Consider the following 24,685-nt stretch of genomic DNA (forward strand, 5'->3'; position numbering starts at 1 on the left):
ATCCTCTGATTGGTGGAGGTTGTTGGGGTTGGTCACAGCGTGACAGGAACCTCCGTGAGCAATACCCCTGTCTCACAAAACTGCTCACCTTCAGCTGCATGTTTGTGTCAGAAAAAAAGAAATATCAGTTTTGATTTGAAGGTGACAATGTGTAGTGTGCCAGTAATCAGTAGTCATTATCTCTATCAGCTCTCTATTAATAAAGCTACACTTCTTTTCCAATTTATTGCATTAATGATAAAGACATTTAGGGTACATTCCTATGCTTTTGTTAGACAAATTGAATGTAAAAAGATCAATTTCAGTATAGTGTGTTATTTTTTAATAGTGGTTAATTTGAACTCGGCCCATTTTATTAGGCACACCTGTATATCCAATGTAATTGAATGCAACAGGTCTGCCATAACACCTGTCCTTTAAAACTTAATCAAGTTTTGTTTTAATATCAGAAATTGAATTCACTGTTTATTACTGATGATGCAGTTAAAGGCTGGAGTTGTTTCTATTTCTTTTGTCCTCCCATAAGGGGGTTAGAATATTAGAAACCCCTCTGAAGATAATGCAGTCCAGTAAAACACCACCATCAGTGATGAAACAAAACTGAATTAACACCATCAATAATAACTGAACATCATAACAGTCAGTTTATGTCAGAACAATTGGACTGAACTGCATCAGACACTACAGGTGTATCTAATAAAGTGACCACTGAGTATAAATCTATATAGATAAATAGAAACCATTCACTTATTCTGGTTAAAGAACCCCAGACTTAATTGTGTCCTAATAAAACCAAACCTGTGTCTTGATTAGACCCTAAATTTTTTAGAATCTGTGGTAAAAGTTTGACACAGGCAATGATCGTGTCAAACTCGTCTGATAAGGCTGATATGTTGCTGAAGGGGGATATAGAAAGAAGTTCTAGGAAGATTTAAGAGGAGATCATAGACAGAGAGATGTGAGAGTATCATCCATAGCCAGAGCACAGTATCACGTCTGTGTAGGGAGTGAAAGGGATGATTCAGTTTATGCATCATGCAGGAGAGAGCGGTGAAGTGCAGAGTTGCATATAGATTTCTGTGCTGTCAGAGGGGCCCTTGTTCTCTCACTCACGCTGAGTTGAGCTCTCTCCACGCACCTCAGTCGAATTCGGCTCGATGCATGCGGGCCTCTTTTTCTGTCTGTCACACAAACCCAGAATTAATGTTAGCTTCACTGTTTCTCGGTCAAGTGGTGTCTCACTTTGAATCATTCCACACAAAGGACACTAATGATGGCCCCTTGTCTGTTACGAGTTACAGTCCGCTGGCATCGTGTAGGCTGCTGGCGGGGGGGCATCGTCCAAAAAATTTCAGGCAGTGACCCAGCCTGCAGTTTCAATAAGAGAAGCCACTCATAACCTCGTCTGTTTTTGTCATCATGATCATTAAGAGTAACAGTCCTGAAATTCTGAAATCCTTCACTGTCCAGACATCTTTGATTATATTTCCTGTCATAGCTTTTACAAATCTGGACAGTGCATTTATGGTAAAAGAAGTGATACATTTAGATCTGTTCGCCCACCTGTTTACATTATTTTCTAATTTTGAAAGACTTTAAATCTAAAACCCTATTTCAAGAAGAAAATGGATTAATAAACAAGGATTAATTTTTAAACTTAATTAAATCGCACCAAAACTTTAAACTTCGGTTTAAAATGTGATCCAGTAGTAAATTTAAACTTACACTTGAGGAAGTTTAATTTTTTAGATAGCTGCCTTTTTGAGATGATCTTAGAAAAATAATCAAGCTCCTCAAAGGAAGTGAAGGGACAGACCCATCCTAGTTGAGCTCTATGATGTGTCTCTTCTTTATTTAACTCTAGATCATAATTCAGCCAACAAGTTTTACTCAAAGGAGGAGAAATTAGGCTCGAGCTCCTCTGCCAAGCCATCATGAACATCATAACTAGACGTTTTAGCTAGCTAACAAACAATATAACATTTGTTTAAAATTTTACTTAACTAGCAAACATTGTAACATTTTCTTAACTTTTTTTTTGTCATTTTTACTTTTTTACTTTCTAGCACACAATATAAGGTTTTGTTAAGGATTTTCCGTCTCCATGTTGATTTAACATGCAACAGACCTCTGCTTAATTTTAAATCTTGCTCATTTTGATTGTAGTTTTGCTAAACTCGTATTAAATTCTTGTGCGTGTCTCTCCTGCTGTAGAAATAACCCTCTTTGTGTCTTGTTCTCTGGCCTTTATCATGGCCTTCCTGCTCCTCCAAATGTCATCTTCCTGGCTCAGATCTGGAGATGTCTGTGTTTGCAGTGAGTGTCAGACTGCTTATTGACTAAGAGTCAGGAGCCCCTTGATAGAAAACAGGAATAGCTTCACTCGCTACCTCTTGCTATTGATTGCCATACCTCACATGAAACTGAATCTCCCTGTTGGTTGCATTTAATGAGGAGCTCCCTGTGGCAGCTGTAATGGAGCGTTTGCAGTTGTAACTGGGATGTCTGTATTGAATTTCCCTTCACGTCTCGCTACGTTCAGTTAATCAGTATCACTGAATTGCTCCATAACTCCATTATTGGTCTAATAGTTGCGGCTTTCTTTTCATGTTTTCTTAAGAATTGTCCAAGGTGTTGTAGATAAAGGAGTTTGCCAGTGTCAACTCTTAAATGGCAAAGGAAACTAAAAGTTAAATTCCTGTACATCAAACTGTACATCAGGCCTGTGCAAATATTTAACCAATTTCCTTTGGCTGTGGACACTTTTATCTCCATAAATTCTTCATCGCAGCTGAGAGCAGTCAGAACTAAAGCCTTCTGACCTCTGGGAATCAAAACATTTCACAGTATCAGTGGTTATAATATATACACACCATTTCTCAACACTCAGAAATTAAACTAAAGTGCAACCAGGGAAAACTGTGGGGCAGAAACTTCTGTATTACTTGTAATATGAGCTGTTATCTAGGTGTCACACCTTTTCATTGTCTTTAGGCTTACGCAAAGATTTCCGAGAAAAGTCTGCTTTCTTTTCTTCCTTCTGCAGTGCACAATAGAGCAGGTTCAAACCAGCTCAGATATGGAGATTACGGTTGGCGGATCGTAAGGTTGTTTGTGCACAATGCTCAGGTCAGATTAATTCGATAGTGTCGCCTGTTGACAAACATGTCCTGTAGCAAAGCTCATTTGCGTAGCGCTCTGTTAATGATCACCACAGTCATATCATTTCCTCAACCCTTTGAACAGAAAACAAAAGCAGTATCATACAACCTCAGATCTGTAGTGAGGAGTGAAAAAAGACCAGCAATGGTTTTGTTCTGTGGCACTTTTACTCTCAAATATCATATCAACATAATGTGGTGTTACTGTTTTTGGTGAAGATAAAGCCTAGGGCTTGATTAATCTATAAATTATTTTCTTGATTAATCAGTTAGTTGCCTGCTCTCTAAAATGTCAGATAGTGATTAAAAATGTTGATCAGTGAAGCTGAAGGTGATGTCCTCAAATGTCTTGTTTTGTCCAAATATATTCCTATTTCCTCTGATTGAGGAGTTAAGAAACTAGAAAATAACTAGAATAGAATAAGTTGAATAACTGTGCAGCATACAGCAACCTACAGTAATTTTCATATTCAAGCTGATACATTTAATTAATTAATCAGTTAATTATTTTGCCTATGGAATATCAGAAAATAGTACAAATGCTTTATCCTGTCTTTAGTTTTCTCAGGTGAAATCCTCAAATGTCTGTATTGTCTGGCAGGGTGCAAAATTAACTTTCTTTGTCCACTGGCCAGTTGTCTAGTGAATGTTTTACCAGCCACTCAATAGGCTACCATTGATTTTTATATCCAGTGGATGAAGCAAACCAGCCACTTGCATATTTTACCAACATTTGTCTGGTGGCTGGAGCAAATTCTGTGCCCTGATTGTATGCCTGTTTGTCTTGGCTGGCTCAAAGACAAATTGCTGTTGCATATGACAAAGAAAAGTATCAAATCCTCACAATTACAAGCTGGAAACAGTGAATGTTTGCCAATTTTGCTTGAAAAATGTCTTAAATGATTCATCTATTATCAAAATTGTTGGCATTCAATTTTTAAAATGTATTTTTCAGGCTTTTTTCCCTGTGTTATAATAAAACAGCTGTAGACAGACAGGAAATGGGGGATAGAAAGATTGGGGGGTTGACACGCAGCAAAGGGCCATGAACCCAGGGTGCTGCTGAGGAGTCACAGTACATGGGGCACATGCTCTACCAACTGAGCCACAGGCACCCTCGAGATCAATTTTCAGTCAGTTCACCAATCAATTAATCCACTTTTCCTTCCAGATCTCCACAAGCTTACTAATGCAAATCACTAATTCAGTTTTCTTCCTTCATCTCTGCAGATCTCGGCTGACACTGTGTGGTGACGTGAACGGACGGAAGCTGATCGGTGGAGAGCTTCCGTCTTGTTCTGAGGTAACAGATCGTCATTTCAAACCAGCATCACCATCTCTTCTGCAGGCCAAAAGAAGTCTTACTTCACAACAGTCCATAAACCCTCCATTCAAGGAGCCCGGAGCCGCAGAAAGAGAGAGAGAGAGAGAGCGAGAGAAAATAAACAAGGCTTTAAAAAAAAAGACCCTCTTCATGAATTCCCCAAAAACCTGAAAGGCAAATACTGCGAGTTGGCCGGCGGTCCTGAGGAGGCATGTGGACAATGAGTATGGCTTGGCTCTGCCTTCCAGCCTACACTGTCCTCCTTGTTGGTTGCTTTCATATAGCTGTCACGGAAAATGATGTCACTCCACGCCTCACTTTCTCCTACAGTAAGTTTGATTAACTTCTTGACTATAGTACTGAAACCACAGTAACATACTGCTGCTGTATAGACGGTTTCTTTCATGCAGGTTTACTTGGAGTATTTAAACCCAAGCTTTTCCGGCATCATGTAAAAATGACTGAATTGTTTGAGTACAAAGTAGCAGACTCATCTATTTATCAGTGACGAAAGGCTGATGTGAGCTTTGGGGGTGCCTGGGCCTCCAGTTTGGGCTTTGCAGGCTCCCTTTACATGAACAGCAGCACTTGGCAAACTGTAAAAAAGGGCAGGGCTGTTGCTTTCTCTTGCTCTGTGTAGTAAAGCTGCTGTGAGCTCACAGCTGGCCAGAGGTAAAAACTTCACTGCATCATCTGGGAACTTGTACATCGCAGACCGTCAGCAGCAGCTGCTTTCTGTTAAAGGGATGGTTCAGATTATTTGATGTGGGGTTGTATGAGGTTTTTATCGATAGTCTTTGAGTCAGTAGAGATGGGCACCAGAGTGGAAGTTGTGTGATGAACTGCTGTGGAAAGGGTCAGTAGCAAAACTTATTTTAGAAAAGGTCCACATAAAAAAAAGCTATATCAGTTCAAGTGGACACTTTTTTAGATTATTTTCACTTTGCCATCAGACAGACTTTTCAGATGGTGAAACTTATATAAACCAAATATTGCTCTCTCTAAACCAACTCCACTGGCGAAATCAGTAACCCTGCTGGTCCTCTGCTGCCTTGATCTGTTTGTGTTCTTGTGTAACTTTGATGAATCCAAACTATTAAACTAATTGACTGAGGCAGCGATAGACAAGCAACTTCCATGTTCTGCAAGTAAAATGAGACATTTGGCGTTTGCAACAGCGGTCTCCTGCTGGAAAAAGCAAAGCTGTTTTTTTGTGGACCTTTTTTTAGTGTCTAAAACCCACATAAAACCCTTACATCAAGTAATCTGAACTATTCCTTTAAACTGTTTACTACTTACAGTTGTAGTTCTTGGTTATAAACTACATTTTTCTGCTGTCACTCCCTCCTTACAGGCTTGATTATGTAATTCCCAGCGGTGTCCCTGTTCATTAAGTCTGTCCATCGAAAAAAAATCAATACACTTCATATGTGTCCTTTGTAAGAGCTAAAAGGATTTGGATGGGTGAAATGGTATTTGTCTTCAGCATAATGATTTAAAATCCATGTAAATCCGCGTTGTGAATGGCAGCTCCATCAGGGTGGCTCTGTCGAGTACCTACAGGTCAGACATAATTACAAAATGAACAGGCCTATTGTGCTGTGACTTACTGAGGACAGTCTGACATAGTCTCACAGGCACTGGGAGTTGCTGCTCTTATATAATCTTTTTTTTGCTTGCAGAATGTCGGCTTAGAAACACAACAAATATGCTTGTCATATTTCATTCTTAAAATATTTTGGGAATATTGTTAAATTAGCCTTTTGTGCAGCATGATTTGCAGCAAGTCTTATGGTCACCAGTGCCAAGTACTGATTTAATCATCAGTTGCATGTAATTATTCAAATGATCAGTGCACTTGAGATGACAAGTTGGATTTAAACATTTATTGTGCCTTATTCTTACCATGGAAATCAAACAAAACAATGGATTATGAGATCAATGCAGGCTTTCAGTGATTGAACTGCGATTTGTGATTCAGGCATCATCAGAGTCTTAATGTCAGGGAAGATTGTGTTGATTGATCTCTCTTAGTAATCTGTCATAGACATGGATGAAAATTCCAGTATGGGCTAATTTTGAGCCATGGCAAGCTTTCAAATAGGTCAGCCATCTTGCCTGTCTGAGCTTGTACCTTTCCTGCATGCAGGACCTCTATACCAACAGGTAATCTCTCTCACCTGCCAGCCTCGACAAAGCCTACAGCTCGGCCCTGGCGGAGCGTTTCACAACAACACACGCCATCAATCACTCACTGAAAAGAGGCTTCACGTTCACACTTCTCCCTGTTTTGATGGAAAGATTTGCTTTCAGGGCGTGCAGCCAATGTTAAACACTGCCATAAAACATACAAAACCCACATATCAGAAGAAGGAACAGTATATATATGTATGTGTTATGGATACATTATGGTTGTGGTTGTGCAAGGGAGATTGTCTTTTCTATCTTATGTCTACTTGAGCAATATTTTTAGAGCTAACAGGACTTATCTTCAGTCATCAGCCTGTCTTATCCTCAGTGCCCCATTACATTACATTCACTATATCCTATGAATTGAATGGATTTCTCTATAAGGACAGACAGAAATAAACAAAATAAAACTCACCAAAAACATCTTGGTTAGTTTTTCCATCACTATAGCAATCACCGCATTTGGTTTGATTGAAATAAATCCATAATCCACATGAAAATAGTCTGGCACAACAGGCTGTTTTCCTCTCACTTGTCCTCCGGCTCAGTGGGTGTGTGCTGTGCTGTTGATTGTATGGTGGAGCAGCGGCTGTCACTTGTGCAGATCATTAAATTAGCAAAATAAAATGGCAAAAATCCTTCCAAAAAAACAACAGATGTACTTGTCCGGTCACCCAACCCTATGCTAAGCCCTTTTTGACATCATAAGTAGAGACTATTTTGACTTGTAACACACTTTCCTGAGAGGTTGATCAAACAAAGAAGAGGGAACATGGTGTATTCTGATATTTTATGGGGTCTTTGGACATGCCAGAGACAAATATTTTGGTTGAAAAATCATGAAAAAGTGTTTTTGCATCATATGTTAGTTGCTGGTTTATGCACTACCCCTGACAAAGGATACCCTAACTCCTTAACAGATTATGTTGGTGTTTAAAAGACCAGTTTTTAGGTTTTAGATTGTGATTTAAGGCAAAAACCAAGTCTCATCTTGCCAGTGAGGGTTAGCAGGGCCTGGTGATAGAATTTGTCTTGCTGTGGTAATGTCGGTTCTGCTACACTGACATTTCCCAGCCTCCCGCAGAAGGGCTTTGTCACATTGTGTTTACTGTATCAAAGCAGAATGCAGAGCTGCGGGCCTCAGGGACCTGAACTTTATACAGCAGAAACCGCTCGGTCTCGTCATGGTTTCTGGTCCTCTCTGTCCTATCTGGATGCCAGTTAGCTTGACGGTTTACATGCCTCAACCTCACTATTGTAGGCGGGCTAGAACCGCCTGGCTGCTCCTCATCCTGAAACGTTTTCTAGACCGACTTTCCCTCCTCTTCTGTCTTGCCCTCTCTGTCCCCTGGTCCCCGCCTCTGCCTTAATGAAGAGGGTAATCTGCCATGAATAATGAATGGGGATTTGTATGTGTTATGGTGTGAACACTTGTCTGGTTCTCATTATGCGCCTATCAGGACGGATCATGGGTTCAGGGAGTAGAGCCTGCATCTGCTTTTCACTCCGCTTTTGTTCCAGGCTTTAATGCAGACCATGTTGAATGGCTTAGTGTGTTGGAACACTATTTAAAGGCACACCTATAAGCCGTTTATGTCCCGTGTCTTTGCCTGTTGATCTGTTCAGCCCTCTGTTAGACTCCATGCGTGCGGACAGTCGTGCTTTAATGTTATTTAGGGGCCGTGCCCACAGCCACGCTGGGACTGAAGCGTTTTTAATTATTTAAAAGCTGCCATGTCTACACCAGTCGAATCAACCGCTCTCAAGTAATGCAGAATGACAGCGGTGTCAAGTGAGATAACAGCTTTTCAATACTGTGCTGGTGTCACGTAGCTGAACAGCAGTTCTTAATGGCATGAATGCTTGAACACACTCTGCTTGACTTGTTAAAGTTCATTACACTAAAGTGGAAAGTCATGGTAACATAATAACTGGTATGAGAATTATATTTATTATGACTTTGTTCATATTTTTTTATTGTTTTGATTAACTGAATAAGAATGTAGCCTAATGGCAAATGGAAAGACCAGGGCTCATCAAAGTTTAACATAGCCCCAAGTAATGTTATAACAATGGCAGCAATTTTGATACCTGATTATTAGTTAAAATCCCTTTTCAAGTAAAAATGCTAAAGAACAAAGGAACACTTCGCACATCTGTTAGATGAGACAGGTGTGTTGGAGAGAGGTGAGTAGACCAAAAAGATGCAAAAGGATTCCTGCGTACTGTCTAACTTGGAGTATGCCATTTATTTGCAAGTTTTTGGTACTAGACCTTCATCAGGCAAACAAGTAAGTAAAGCCAGTAAAAATGCTAAAAAACTGTCTGGATCTCACTTCAATATTTCTGGTTTTCTATGTTATATATACTTACTTTGTATTCCTTTTGGAACATAGGCCATTTAATTAAAAGTGTTCGTGTTTTAGATCTTTAATCATACAAAACAAGCAATAACCATTAGTTGCAGTCTTTTTTTTCAATTCAAACAGTTTTATTGGAAGCAACATTAGATGTACAAAAATATACAAATTCAACATAAATGTTAAGGATTATCCCTCCATTTTGCTATTTTTTTGCATCATAACAAACACTGATGACAATAATAGCTATAGCAATAATGTAAATAATACATCTAAAACTATAAATTCCGAATAAAATAGGTTGAGACCAGGCTCAGATACAGTAAGCACAAAGCACCATGTACAAATGAACTGTCATCAGCCAAGTCACGCATGATGGTGTCATACATTTTAGCAGCTGGAGAAAAATAGATCCCATGTGGCATAAGTTTATTATTCCACACAAATAAACAGCATGCAAGCTAGTTTAAGAAACATCATCATGTCCTGTATCAGGGATGATGATAAAATGGTGCAGTGGACTTCCGAAGAATATCCTTCAGCAAACAAGAAAATATTCATTCCTAATAAACTGCTTACTTGTTATTAAAATTCTCATGTTAAACAAATTAAGCTATGACTGCTTACCTCTGTGAAGCTGTAATCAGCATTTCAGCACTAGAGTGCAGTGAACAGTGCCAGCTACATTATGCTATTTTATACATTCAACGCGTATTATAATAATATTAGTTAATTTATTTAAATTTGATTGCAGTAAATCCAACAGGTGTTGCTTTATGATGCTGTAATATGTGTGTGTGAATAATGTACTTGTTTGACTGACCAGTGTTCATCTTAGAGATTGTTTTGAATCTATCATGACAAGACAGATCATTGATCTGATATTGCTGACGTGCGTGACACCCACTCTGTCCACTTCGCCAGAGACGGAGATATAAATCAAACTCGGCAGACCCTGAAAAAACACTGTCATTGCTTTGCATGTTCGTTTTCAAGGTGTTGCGAGGACACCCCCACTGCGTCTCTGATCCTACTGCAAATGCACAGCATGGAGTCAGGCTCGTCAGGTCAAAGTGCTGCTGTACAGTTAAAGACGGGTTATGTTCTCATGTAAGGTCTCTTTGTTCCTGATGCTGCGTGACCCCCTCTTCAGTTCTGAGGAGGGGGTCATGATGAGTTCCTGGTGAACCTGCAGCTGGTTTACATTATTGCGGTTAATCTGTGGTCAGCTTGTGTAACTCCCTGACCAACAGATTGCCCTGCCAACCTTGTTCATGGGAAACTCATCCTTTAGAGCTAAGCTGCAGGCTCTTTTAAAAAGTACAGGTTTAACAGATTTGGATGCGGGTGTTGTATTTAAATGTTAACAGATTAATTAGCTTGTCCCACCCAATAAAAAAGGCCGTAATTGCTCATCCCTGCTGTGTGAATACGTAATCCACATACTTTATCTTTACACTTTACAATTTCCTTGGCATTTACAGTATGTGCAGTATTTACTATATGACTTTCCAGCCCCCGTTTCCTGAAGCTGTGTTCAAAATTGCCACCAATCTCAACATCAGCGTGGCGCGGTGGAGACGATATCCTGCTAACAAGATGCAGCCCCACAAGTTACCAATGCAAACAGCAGGCTCACAGCTTGTCTAATGAATCTCCTGGTGAATTGACCCTCTTGGCCTGTTGTCTTAATGTATCCCAGATGCTTTAGTCTCTGTCCTTCAGCTTCCCAGGTCTACTCTCCCACACAATTACCCATTCAGCAGCAGCAGCGGCAGCAGCTCTTAATAGCTAGTTTAGAATTACTCAGGATAATTTGGTTAGCGCTCCAGTGTGGCCTGTTTTCTGTCTGGATGTCACCACCAGACAATGAGACAGTAGTGGGAGTTCTGGTGTTGCTCTGACACTGAGCCAGTGGGACTCTTTTTGGCCCTTCCTGTCGCAGTGGTCATTGCTTCCCTCACAGCAGAGGGTCTTAATCACTTCTTCTTCTCAAAGCAATTGGATTTACGAGGGTTCATCTGTTCTATCCCGAGCAAAGTCCTTGAACAAGTACAGTAGGTAGATGAAGACAAAAGAAAGAGATTTGTCCCTGGTGTCTCTTTGCTCTGCCTGAGGAGGTTCTTCCTTACTTCTGTAAAGTTAATTTCTCTCTTGTGTCTTTTTTTTTCATGTCTCAAGTTTATTCTAACAGTGAGATATCCAACTTCAACTGTCAATCCTCGCTCTTTATAACAAACAAAATAAATTCCATCACAGTATCACACCTCTGACATCAGGGATATATTTGCCTGTCCTTCTGTTTTACCTCACTTGGCACTTTCTGTCCATAAGATGGGTAGGGATGCCTTTTGGTACGCTGGTGCCACAGAATGGAATAACTTATTTAGTTCTATACTTTGCTATTATTGATATTGTGAGTCTAATGAGAGACATCAGCCACATTGTTGATGCATGGTCGATCATTTCTGCTCCATGTGTATTTGTGTTCCCTGGTGAGAATGCTTGTCTGTGTGCTCATATCCAGTGGTGTAGTGGTGAGTAAACCCAAGTAACCCAGTATCCAGCTCTTTGAAATTATGCTGAGAATTTACACATCTATCACTATGTGGGTGTGTGCTGTTATACATTAGAATATTGTCAATAAACCAAACCAAGTCAAAGCAGGTATTTTAATGTTATTTATAGATATCTGTCTTGTGTCTTCTATCACATTGTGTCAATGATTTCAAAAAGATTTTAAAAAAGTTTTTTTTCTATATTTTAACCTATACGTGTGATTCTTTTCTGTGAAACTGCATGTGTGATATTGTGGTTAAAGCTAGATTAATTGCACAGTTTCCTACCTTAAGTTAATTTGTCATATTAAAAAATAAATAAATAAAAAGCATTCTTATTAAGGTGCATCTTATGCATCAGTTTGTTCCTGTAAGAGTGTTGCTTGCCACCATTCTTCTCATATTCCTTTAGAAATGAGAATGTAGGTCATGTTTATGGTCAGAAGACTGGAAATGGGGCATCTGAAGTCCCTTAAAGATGACCCATTGTGAGCCTATTGCTTGCTCTTGATCTCAATAAAGAGAGGCGGCCATTTTTTCCGGGTCATCTACTGGCGAACTATGACCAGCACTAATGAAATTACAAACAACTTAGACATCGTCTTGGCACTACAGTCAGGATCTGTTCTTTAAGTTCTTGTTGAGAGTTTGTTGTGGAGTAATTTGTCACTCATACAGTATATTTGTTTGCGACAGTATTTGTTGTAGTTCTGCAGAGAGTAAACAAGAACGGCTGCTTTAAATGAGGTATGCAATCGTCTGATCTCCTGAACATACAGCTGTAAGAGCTGATAAAGGCAGCCTGCTCATAAGGGCGGGCACTGATTGAATCAGCCTGTTATAGTTGCCCTACAAAAGAAGGCACTTAGATCTCTGTCACCAAAGGACAAATTACTCCACAGTTCCCCTCTGGAGGGGATGTTCCATGCTTTTAATTATCCTTCTACTTTTTTTGGATGCAGACCCATCAGGAAATCAGCTGCAAAAATGGAGAAGGATTCCTTTAAGCCCAATATAATTAATTTCCCCTCTAAATAGATTAGCAAGCCAGTCTAGGCGAGTATTTCAATCCATTTAGCAGTGTCATTTGCAGAAATTACTTTTAATTACATAATAATGGCAATGATCTCGTATTGCTTACAGCTGCCAGAGGTTGAACCATTGAGTGTGCTGTTCGTGCACTTCGGTAAAGGGTCACAGAAGTGCTCTGAACCAGACAGAGCTGCTCTCTCTGCTGGATCAGAGGTCTGGTAACAGCGATACAGTGAGGTGTAATGTTATCCAGCTCTGCCTGCTGGTTGCCTCTTTGTGTAGTGTGTTCATTTTGCGGTTGAGGGTCATTCACCTGCTTGACCTGTGACCTGATTTTCATCATCATTCATGCAGAGGCAGCACACTGGAGAGGAGTGTAGCTTTGTTTCTTCTCTGTACTTATGTCTTAAGTTACATTATGTGAAAAATGTGAAAATGAACCAGTAGTTACTTGCATTTCAAGCTTGGGTAGGCAGTTTATTTTTGGGAAAAAGTCCCACAATAACCTGTAAGCATAATGTGGTTTAAGTGGTCTAAGTGACTTCTGCCGCTCCTCTTGGCTGTGTTCAGGCTCTAGAAAGTCTAATCTGTAACGGTGACTTTAGCCAATCACAGGTCAGTATGATAGTTTATTGTTGATTCTCTTGTTTCTCAAAAACTTAAGTATTGGTGAGGTCATTCAAAATACAAAAAACTACAACCCCAGTGAGCTGAGGTTTTAGATATGCACCTCTGAAAGTTGTGTAGCCTCCCAAACACAATGGAGGTGTAGTCAATTCTATTTGTGGCATTAAGGAAAATACAATAGAAAAACATCTTTCCAGAAACTTTGTGTGAGATACTCCACAGGTCTCAGTTTTCATAGGAACATTTTCTTCTTTAGAAAAAGTAGTTCCAGCGAAAAATATTGACAGTAAGGCCTGTGGGTTGTCCAGTGTGAAGGGCCATTGTTCCTGGGAAGTCAGACTTGTTTTTTTTAATGCTACTTTTTTTCTAATTTTTTTTTCAAAATTTTAAGTGCTGTGAGCACCAAATCACCTCCATTGTATTGGGATCAAGGAGAATATCTTAATACCTCAGCAGACAAAAAACTCACTCCCTGTATGAGTTTTTTTTTTTTTAGCATAGCTATCATTTTTCATTTCATTTTATTTTCATATTCACTGAACTATTCAGCAACGCTTTTAGTCCTGTATTATTTTCTACTTATTCTCACAGGTTTCTCCACAGTGGTTCTACAGTGGCAAAATGACTCATAGGGTTACTTGTGTTGAAAATAACTCAAGTTCATAAGGAGCAGAATTTTGACAATGGATGATATTACATACACAAAACTTACCTTGTACACGGTCACTGTGAAAAGACCGTGCAGAAGGTATTCTGGGTATTCCGATCATCAGATTTTCAGTGTTAATACATCATAATGAAACAAAACCAGTGAGGCACTTTAAAGTGGTGACCATTTGTGCTTTCTCAAATATTCTCTTACAAGAAAAAAAGCAAGACGGACAAAATGTCTGACAAAATGAAGATAGCAAAGAACTACAGCATAATGCAATACATTGTACCTCTTCAGAAGTGACATGATGATCACTTGGCTGCCCTTTCGGACACCATGTCTCTGTGACCGCGGCAGATACAAGCTGCTCTTTCACTCTTAAGTGCTTCCTCTGAAGCGCTCTGTCCGTCTCCCTCCTCCTGTGTACACCACAACATTTCTGGGGCTGCATTGTCATGAAAGGGCCCCTCAGGAATCAACCTCAGACAGTCCAGTAACAATAGAGGGGATTCTGGAAGAGACTGTGGCGTATGTGGAGGGGAAGGTACCGTAGGACAAGTTCAGCTGGGGTGCACTCATTAGCTTGTGTTGTTTTAGCGTCAACAGTTTGCATGGATCAGGGGTTTGTGGTCTGAGGACTGTGTTGTTGCTTATGCCTGCCACATTAAAAGAATGATTTCAACACCACAAACTGAAAAATCTTAATCATTTATTATAATATTTTTATAGAAAATAAGAATAAATTCATGTAATAGAAACCCTGGTCCTTTCATAACATGTTCTTCACCTTTTCTTTGTGTGTTTTCTCTCTACATCTCTTATTGGTATGTTTCAAGTAAACATGTAAACAAGTCAACAATGTTGTATTAATGCCGTCAATATCTGAAATCATAGTAAAGTTACTGGTAAGAGTAAAGTAAAAGTAAAGGTGATGAAGTCAGTCCAGATGATACAACATTTCAAGAGTATCTAGCTCCCGTGTCGTAACGTATTTATGTTTGAAACAGGATAGGCAGGCAGGACATAACATTGGGCATAATATGACCAGGGTGATCTAACAGGGTTAAAAAGGTATTGTTCATTTAATATCAATGTTTTGGACCAACTCCTAAGGAAAATATTTGGCTCCTTATCTTTTTAGCTAAAGTTGGAGGCTGTAAAGTCAAAACAGTGAGATAAAAAGATGCTAAAAAGTGGTGCCTGTATAGCTGCACGTCCCATGTGCTGAGGCTGCTGGTCCTCTGCAGCGGCCGCTGGTTCTGCTCCCGCCTGCTGCCCGTTTGCTTCATGTCATCCCCTCTCTCTCTGCCCCCTTTTCCTGTCATATCTTCAGCTGTCCCTGTCAGATTAAAGGCCAAAACCCCAAAACTATTCTTAAATTCTTTTGATCATCTTAAGGCAATTTGAATCTGCCACTTTAAAAGAGAAATCTAATATATTTTCTGCTACAGCTGCTTGTTTTAGCTTATTAATTATTATTAATTCTGAATGTTCACAGACTGAGTGTCTGTTCATGAGTCATAAGAACACATTAATAATCTTTTAGATGGAGTAGATGTTTATAACAGTTAAATATTTTAATGGCAGGCAGGCAGTGAGACAGGCAGTCACTGAACTCCGACTCCAGAGTGTGTATTTTCAGAGCGGCGACCTTTCGCTTTCAAGATAACAGGCTTAGCTTTACAGCGCCAGACAATTCACAGTTGTAAACAGCTGATCGACTTAGGACTGTAGCACTAAGTCGCTTGCTGTAAGTTGTTTTCAGCAGTGTTCCTGCAGCCTGACTGAGCTTCACTGAGTCTGGGGACGAGGAGGCAGGGGAAAACAGCTTGCTTCCTCAAAGATCATATATTTATCGCACAGTTGTTTCATATTGCTCCTTTTAGACTGACCAGTCTATTCTTTATGTATACCTTTATAAATAGAAAACACAGGCAAAACATAATGTTGGAATATACCATCTAACAACCTCCCCCTCAGAGGAATAAAGCATCGTAAACCAATATGTCCGTTCTGAAACATGATAAATGTTTTCCTGAAATTGTGAATGGAAAGCTTTGTGCGGTTGCAAACCCTCCTGGATCTCTTTAATGATACTCAATTAGAGGCCGTATTGTTTTTCTTCGTCAGCTGTGGTCGTTAAGTATGACAGTGGTGATCTGACTCTGGAGAATAATTGTGTAGATATCCTCCTCTGTAAAAATCCCTCAAAGCTTTTGTTTTGGTTCAGGCTTTGGCCTTTGTGTGTCTCTCTCTGTAAATCACAGTTAAACTCGCCCAAGGCTCTGTGGGGAGGAGAAAAAAGGGGGGAACCGTACCAGCATGGAGCAGCACTTCATTTATCCTGTAATGATAGTGAAAAGGAGAGAGAACGGCCCCAACGGGTCCATGTACAGTACGTGGAGCAGAGCCTCTTGTGGTTTTACGGACAGATTTAACTACAATATGGCTCTCTGTTGCCCCAGTGATGGGCTGCTATTAACATTTTCCCGAGGGAGAGGAAGTCTCTCAACCTCCTGTACCTACCTGCTGAGATGAGGTTAAACTAGGTCACTCGTACTACAGGCTACAGACCACATAGTGTGCTTATTATCAGTACAACTTAATGACACCTTACTTTATCTAGACCAGATTAGTTTTATGCCAGGAAGTGCCATAATTGTAACTATTACCCCCAGCATCTGTGGTTTTAATCCGGTATGAATCTGTCTGTCTGGAAAGTGAAAATGCAGCGCAGATTGTCTCTTGAGGTCAGCTGACAATAGTAAAACTGGCTTTGGCTTGCAGTAATATAATAATGTATTATGTTTTTGTTGACTCGCAGATTGGAAGTGAAACTGTGACATTTATGTTTTTTCCTGAGGGTTTGTACAAAAAATATTAGGGGGAGAGTGGAATCAGAGGGGTTTATATTTTGTCTTTTTGTTGATTTATATTTTATTGCTTCATGGATTTAAAGGACAAGTGTGCAGGATTTAGATGAATCTAGCGATGAGGTTGCAGGTTGCAACAAACTGAATGCCATGTGAAAATTAAGATATTATGGTAATGATGAATTTAGTTGAACCAATTTTGCCCTCGGGATTCAGCCCTCGGGACCAATTCCTGATTGGTCATTACCAAAATATTGATAAGCTTCTGGACAAATGGTGCTGCTGTTTGCATTCATGTAACGTTAAATCGCTCTAAGCCATAGCTGTTAGTGAGTGTGTGATGTCATAGCTGTGAATGTAGGAGTGGTGTGTGAACATTTTGCCGTTTCTCACAAGCTGCTGAGGAATTGGGTTAGCAGCGACTTTGATCCAGGCTCACATAAGGTGGACTGACCTTCGACCTTACCTTTTAGTGACAAGCTGCTCCTCCTTTGACCGCAGACCTAAACCCCAGTTACCCGAGTTAAAAGACTATTGTATATTTTCACATCTTTGCATGTCATGTCTTTATTTTATGCATCAAATTATGGAAAGTGGTATCAATAAAAGTATCAAGTATCAGTATCAAAAAGCAGTATCAATATGGGTAAATCCTAACGATCCCCATCTCTATTCAGTTTAACTGTCATATTATTTCGGGTTTCTGGGAGGGTGTTGCAGTATTTTTCTGAGTCAAGAGGAGGGTCCAAGGAAAATATTATGTAATCTGGGGAGGGCCTTGCTTAAAATTTAATATTCAGACCCTTTCCCCATTTTGTACAGCCCCTTAGAGTAGTCATTTATGTAGAAATCAAAGAGAACAACATTATTCTACAGACATGAAATCACATCATTGAGAAAAACAATATCAGAGGACCTCCCTCAATAAAATAAATGGAGTTCTTTGATCTGTTATTTTTTTCCTCGTTCGCCACATTACAGTGAGCAGAGGTCCTGTATCAGAGCTTCAGTCACGTCAAGTTTCCATCGGCTCCCTGCCTCTGTTTATGCTGGCATGCAATTAAGGCAAGTTGTTCAAGCTGGGCCAGCAGTGAAAGCCTCCAGGCTGCTGCAAATCTGAGATACACATGGGCCTTTAAAGCAGTGATTAGGAGAGTTGATGATTTAACCCTTGGCTTCAGTAAGGAGGTGCTAATGTGGTTGGAGCAAACCATTCACTTACTGCAGGAGAAAAACGAGGATTTTTCTCTTCCTGTTCTTTCCTTCTTTGTCTCTCTCTGATGAGGAGTCGACAGGATTTAGAAGTTGCAGTTGCACACACGCAGCGAAACAGACACATTGATTTCTTTTCATTTGGGTTTTTTTGTTTGTTTGTTTTGGCTGTATTGAATACTGCATGAGGCCCAGATCCTGAGTTGTGCTGTATGTCTTCTGTTGTAGCTATATTGCCCTATAACGTACAAGTCCAATAACAGAAACAGGTTGAAATGACCTCAGGTGTTTATAGGCTTTGATGCTGACCATGTAGTTGCAAATCAGTCGCAATAATCACTGCATTTCATATTGTCATTACAGTTCTCAATCTTTATCAATGTTTTTTTTAGTATGTCATCTCTATCTTAAATGCGTTATTTAAGATAATGTACTTTTGTTTTCTGTATTTTTTGGCAACACTAAAACACAAAAAGTGTTTCCAGGCTGTGAAGTTGTCATAAGAAACAAGACAAATCAGTGAAGCCTGTCAAAAGTGACACCTTGTGCTGCTGGTGTGTCTGATTAAGACAGAATTTGTGAAATGTATCTTTGGTGTGTATCACATTTTATGACCACACATAACCATCTTCAGAATGCTTGAATCTGCATATTCAAGTGCCTTTCTGCGTTTTTTGTCTTCAACAGTTTATAATGGCTTTTATCAGTCATAATGCACTGTATGATATCCTCTTCGTATTCAACACGGTCAGATTAATTCATGAGTCATACCCTCCGTCTCCTCCTCTGTTTGTCTGTTTCTGTCTAGATGCGAAGGAGAGGACGACCAGAAGTTTCTCAGTCAGCGGGGTCTTTAACTTTACCTCTGTGCACCTCAGTAAAGAAGACAACATGCTGTACGTCGGTGCCCGGGAGATTCTCTTTGCTCTCAACCTCACAGATATCAGCGCAGTCAAGCTACAAAGAAATGTAAGAGCCGAGCGTCTGTAAACTGCAGGATCGTATACTGTATCAATATGAATGTAGTTATAATAGGATCCCTGAGGTAGAATATGAATATGGCTGTAAATATGATATGATCCCAGAAGCCCGATGTGAATATAACACACCTCGCTGTATTATGCCTGCAGTGTGAGTCTGACAGTGTTTCTCTCCTGCAGCTCACATGGAAAACTCCAGAGAGGAAGAGAGACGAGTGCAGTTTCAAAGGCAAAGACCTGCAGGCAAGTGAACCGCTCATGTAACTGCTCAAACTGTATTTATATGACTCCAGGTTTGCCTCGCTGGTCAAGTTGACCATTGTTGCACTTGTTGGCACTTTTGGAAACAGACCCAGGGCACAACCCTGGAAATTTCCTGTCAAGTTGTAGCTTTCCGTTTCAACAATGGATTTTCCCTTCCTTCCAAACAAACTTTTCCTCTGTTACACTCTTTCTTTTGTCAGCACTACCACTTTTATATGTAAACATGTGGCCCTAGAACCTTTTGAGTTCATGATTACTTATTAACACATTAGCAAGAGGAACCCCTGTTTGTTTTGAATATTAAAAATGATCTCAGACTTGTTGGATGAAAAAAAAATGGCACAACAACTTAAAATTAAATTTTAATAATACAGTTTGCAGTACAAACACTCAAGTTTGACAGTTTGTTGGACTTTGCTGGTCTTTGGTGAAGTCTGCAGGTCATCTGAGTTTTTATATTTTTATCTTCACTTTCTAAAAGAGCTGCAACGTTCAGGTGATTGAAAGATTTTGATAATCGATTTATCGTTTCAGTTATTTTTCAAGCAAAAATGTCAAACATTTGCTGGTGCCATCTTCGTAATGTGAGGATTTGCTGCTTCCTTCAGCATTTATGATAGCAAATGAAGCGTGTTGGTGGTTTTGCACTGTTGGAAGAACAAAAAAAGTCATTTGAAGACATCACGCTGGTAAATTGTTATTAGAAATTTTCACATTTTATCAAAATTTTATACTAATTGATAATGAAAACAGTCAGTGTTACTTTCTAATAAGCCTTGGTAAACTACTGTGTATTCAAATCTAAATAAAAACTAGATCAAAATCAAAAACATGATTGATTTTCACGTTTTTTTTTTTTTTTTTTTCTCTCCCCTCCCCTGCTGACTTGCATGCGTCCGGTGTGTGCCTGAAGAAAAAACACAAAACAAAACAACCCAAAAATGGCTCAGCGTAGCTTCCCAGTAGCATGCAGCTAGAGTTTTCTATCTTTTGAAAATGTAAATGACAGTTGTCAGGACATATAAATGTTTAAATAGAATAATGACCCTGTAATCAAAAGTCAGAACAAATAATAACACCCCTAGAAAGTGTTATTTTGGTGAAAATGGGTAAAATCCAAACACAGTCAGTCTTTTTTATCTTTATAAATACAGCCTTATTACCTGTATCCTGTCACAATATGTTAGTAGCTGAAAAGAAATGTAATTTTGTACCACTTTCATGAAATTCTTGTCTGTGTTTCTAATACAGACTGATTGCTTCAACTACATCAAGATTTTGCTGCGCATGAACAGCACTCATCTGTACGTGTGTGGAACCTATGCCTTCAGCCCCACCTGTGCTTACATAGTAAGTGTTTGAATGCAACAGTCACATCTGGTGCAGCAACCTGCTGGGTGCAGCTGGACTCTACCTATGCATGTCTTGCTATGTTAGGATTTAAAAAGCTGTGTCATTCACTGTTTTTTTTTTATAGAAGTTGATAACCCCTGATGCAGGACTTTATATGTGGTGTATATTTATTAGATTCTAGAGGAAGAGCATCTAAAATCTGATGCACGCTGCTTCCTGCCTCTCAGCTCACTTAGCAGTCTGGCTGAGGCCCGTTCCCGGGTAGATACAATATACTGTATGTGCATTATTTTATTATCTCCTGTGCCAAAGGGAAATGGATCAAAATATTTAATGCATGTAATCAGATTATAGAAGAATCGACCCAGTTTGCAATCCTTTTCTCCGACAACAATCCATATAAACATACTGGGATGACCTTAGCTTCAACCTCACCACAGGACAGACTGAACACCTTTTCACTGTGGGACGGACAGACAGCGGTGACTGTCAGAGCAGTTTAAAGCTCTGCCTTTCATCTAAGCATGTGACATTTTGTGTGTGTGTGTGTGTGTGTTTGTGTGTGTGTTTTCTCCAGAAAACCGCAGACTTCTCCCTCGTCAGGAGCGATGCTGGTGAGATTGTTACAGAGGATGGACGAAGCCGCTGCCCCTTCAACCCTGAATACAAGTCCACCGCCATCATGGCTGGTAGGTCTCAGAACTGTTGTCAGCTGTCGATAAAGTCAAGCTTTGTTGACATGTTTTTGATTTATAGAAGCCTCTGTGGGAATCAGAAAAGTAACTAGACACAGGTGGTTGATATGGAGACAAACCGGGGCATAACCTCTGGATTTCATTACTGTGTGTGACGCAGAAGCCCATTCCCTTGTGGTAAACACTGTGATTATGTTGGTCTTCTTCACTGTGTTGCAGATGGAGAGCTGTATGCCGGTACAGTCAGTAATTTCCAAGGAAATGAACCCATCATTTACAAGAGTCTGAGCCAAGGAACTGCTCTAAAAACTGAGAACTCACTCAACTGGCTTCAAGGTACAATCTTTGGCTGGAAGGCAATGCTTTTCATTATATCTTCATATAATAAACATTACATATATATTTATATATATTTTTTATACAGACCAGTGTGTAGGATTTACGGTCATCAAGCTTTGAGCTTGCACGTTGCAAACACCTCAACTCACTCTCCCAAGGAAGTAGGAGAGCCTACAGTGGCTACAAAATTCAGAAAGATGTGAAAGGCCATATCTAGAGTCAGTGTTTGGTTTGTCCATTCTGAGCTACTGTAGAAACAACAACATGGCAGGACCTCCACTCTCTGTAGGTATAAACGGCTCATTCTAAGGTAACGAAAACACAATCATTATTATTTTCAGGTGAGAATAGTATTATGCCTGTAAATAGTTCCCCATAAATCTTGCACACTGGACCTTTAATATCAAAACTTGTTTGATAGGGATAAACAATATGGATTTTTTTCAGCCGATACCAATACAGTCCAGTACCGATAGAATAATCGATAATTACACATTTTTATATTTTCAAAGGTGGATGATTTAATATTAGGGTTGCAACTAATGATTATTTTCATTGTCGATTAATCTGTCAGTTGTTTTCTCGATTCATCAATTAATATTATTTGGTCTATAAAATTACAGAAAGTGATGAGAAATGTCACTCATCCCAATATGACATCCTCAAATGTCTTGTTTTGGCCACAACAGTTCTGTCTCTTCAAATGTTAATTTATTTTTGCTAGTTTATCAGTACATGAAAAAAGTTTTAATGCTTTTATGGAACAAAATTCAATATAAATGTGTCAGAATAATAAATAATAATATAAATTTCCCATTATTGGCAGATTATTTATCCTCTCCAATATTTATCCATCATTCCCATCCAGTCAGAGAACTCTTTGACACCATCAGAGATTATGTAGATGAAAAGTCTTTACCTGTAGGTCCCTGATGTAATTGAATTTTCCATGCGTTGCGTGTGGATGTCAGAGGGAATAGGGACGTCTGTCTCTCCCTGGATGCCTGAATTTAATCAACTGTAGGCTGACAATATTGTTCACGTTGTGTTTCTTTCAGACCCGGCCTTTGTCGGCTCTGCCTACATACAGGAGAGCCTGCCCAAGGGCAACCTAGTGGGCGATGACGATAAGATTTACTTCTTCTTCAGTGAAGCAGGAAAGGAGTTTGATTTCTTTGACAACACCATTGTGTCACGCATTGCTCGCGTGTGTAAGGTGAGTGATGCTTGAAGGCAGATAGTCCATCTTAAAGCGCCTTTTTCCCCTTGAGCAACATCTGATACCCCCTCCCATCACTGTAGGAATCTATCAGTACATTGTGCTTTTCATGTGTGTTTGTGTTCAGTATATATGCTCCTATACAGATGTATATGTAGTCGTCTGAAAGCTTCTGACAGCGTAAATATGATGAGTGTGTAGCTCGCAGTCTTTTCTGGGCAGTGACGCAGGTTCTCTCATTGCAGAAAAACATTCCTCTCGCATGTTTCCCCTCAGTTTGATTCTTTTTTCTCCAGATCCTCTCCTCCTCCCTCAATTCTTATCATGTTTCACCAAATATTTGTGTTCAGACAGGACTCAGTAGCCAAGTCAAAATGGCTTAGGATTACTGTAGCACCAGATCCACGCACAGAAATGGATTATCACCTGCTGAAATACTTAAACCCAGGGCTTTTAAACTGAAACGCAGACCTCACGCAGCATTTGTTAATATTTTTCAGGGTCTTTTCAGTTCTGTAAACGTCATAATATCACAAACCGGTTCTCCAGATCAGACTGCCGCTTGTTTCTGTGAAAACAGTCATGTTTATCACAGTCCAAGGAGAATGAAAAATACTGGCTGACAGTTTGACGTTCAGAGAAAATATGTCAGGTTAGAGCTGCTGTTTGAGGACAGCAAAGACATTTTTTGTATTCCAAACTTGTCCCATGACATCATCTAAATGTTTTTTTCATTATTTATTTTCATGTATTTTTTTTTTACATCATTGTTGTTGATCAGGAATCTACATGGAGAGCCAGTATGTTTTTTTATATTCAGACGATCTCCAGGCGAGTGTCTGACAGTCATCCTGCTGTCATATAAAGGCACCACTTACAGTGTGCATCAGATATAAACCCCGAGGTGGTGCCATGGAAAGCCCAGCTGTGATTCACAGGCCTGTTTCAGCCAGACTCTGCCCACAAGGTTATATTTTCTTCATCTTAATGCAATTATCCACTCAGTTTTTCCATACATCCAATTGGAAAAAATCATTCCAGTCAACAGAGTTATGTAAATATTGAGTCATGTAGCATGTTGATGATAGGTTTTCTCACATATGCTTGAAATATGGACTGAATATAAATTATCCTGGTACACATTACCCATGAGGAAGTGAGTAATAATGTGTCACTTTCTGGGAGTGTACTTCCAAAACAAACGTAAAGGGATTTTAAAATCTAGAACATAATAAAGTTTTAAAATGAGGTAAACACACACTAGATGGTGTCAAATACAGTGATACCTGTTTAAATAAATTGCTGCTGTAAAGTTTATCTGAATTCCTTCCAGGGTTTTTCAAACAGAGACTCCCACTCCATCATTAGCAAACAGCAGTGACGTATATATTATATTGTTTTATAATTTAATGCCACTCTGTGCTTAAATATATACATATATATATATATCTGGCTCTGGATGCTTTACCAACACAAAACGTCAGTTATTTGACATCCTGGGAATAAGACTCAACAGCCAACTATCTTTTTGGAGCGTTTACAAACAGCAGCTCACATATCCTATTCATTCTACCTTTAACAAATTACATGTATTATTTATGCTTTTCTTTTTCTTATCTCTTTCTTTTTCATTACTTGTTCAAATCATTGCGTCTCTCTACAGAAAAAACAGTTGAATTTTATCGTGGATGCATGTTTTCTTAGTCTAATATTGATGAAACAGAGGAGCTAATATTGCCATAGTGACGGCAACAAATCAGCGGACTGTGTGGTGGCCAAGTTTCTCATGTTTCTTGTGTATTTTATCTCGTAATGCCATTGTTTATTTATTATCCGCTTGGCGTTA

The 24,685-nt window shown here is 39.4% G+C and overlaps 1 protein-coding gene across 1 annotated transcript in view; it reads left to right on the top strand.

Moving 5' to 3' along the window:
• sema4ba (sema domain, immunoglobulin domain (Ig), transmembrane domain (TM) and short cytoplasmic domain, (semaphorin) 4Ba) overlaps positions 1-24,685 on the top strand; it is a 49,885-nt gene that overhangs the window by 18,432 nt on the left and 6,768 nt on the right. Inside the window, exons 2-8 of the mRNA XM_084734984.1 lie at positions 4,392-4,814; positions 18,798-18,958; positions 19,150-19,212; positions 20,485-20,583; positions 21,164-21,275; positions 21,501-21,617; positions 22,679-22,836. Coding sequence (XP_084591110.1) covers positions 4,697-4,814; positions 18,798-18,958; positions 19,150-19,212; positions 20,485-20,583; positions 21,164-21,275; positions 21,501-21,617; positions 22,679-22,836 — 828 coding nt within the window. The 5' untranslated portion in view covers positions 4,392-4,696. The remainder of the gene's footprint in view (positions 1-4,391; positions 4,815-18,797; positions 18,959-19,149; positions 19,213-20,484; positions 20,584-21,163; positions 21,276-21,500; positions 21,618-22,678; positions 22,837-24,685) is intronic.

The sequence above is a fragment of the Lutjanus erythropterus genome, chromosome 13 (assembly GCF_056507025.1).
Source record: "Lutjanus erythropterus isolate fLutEry1 chromosome 13, fLutEry1.hap2, whole genome shotgun sequence".
Lineage (NCBI taxonomy): Eukaryota > Metazoa > Chordata > Actinopteri > Lutjaniformes > Lutjanidae > Lutjanus > Lutjanus erythropterus.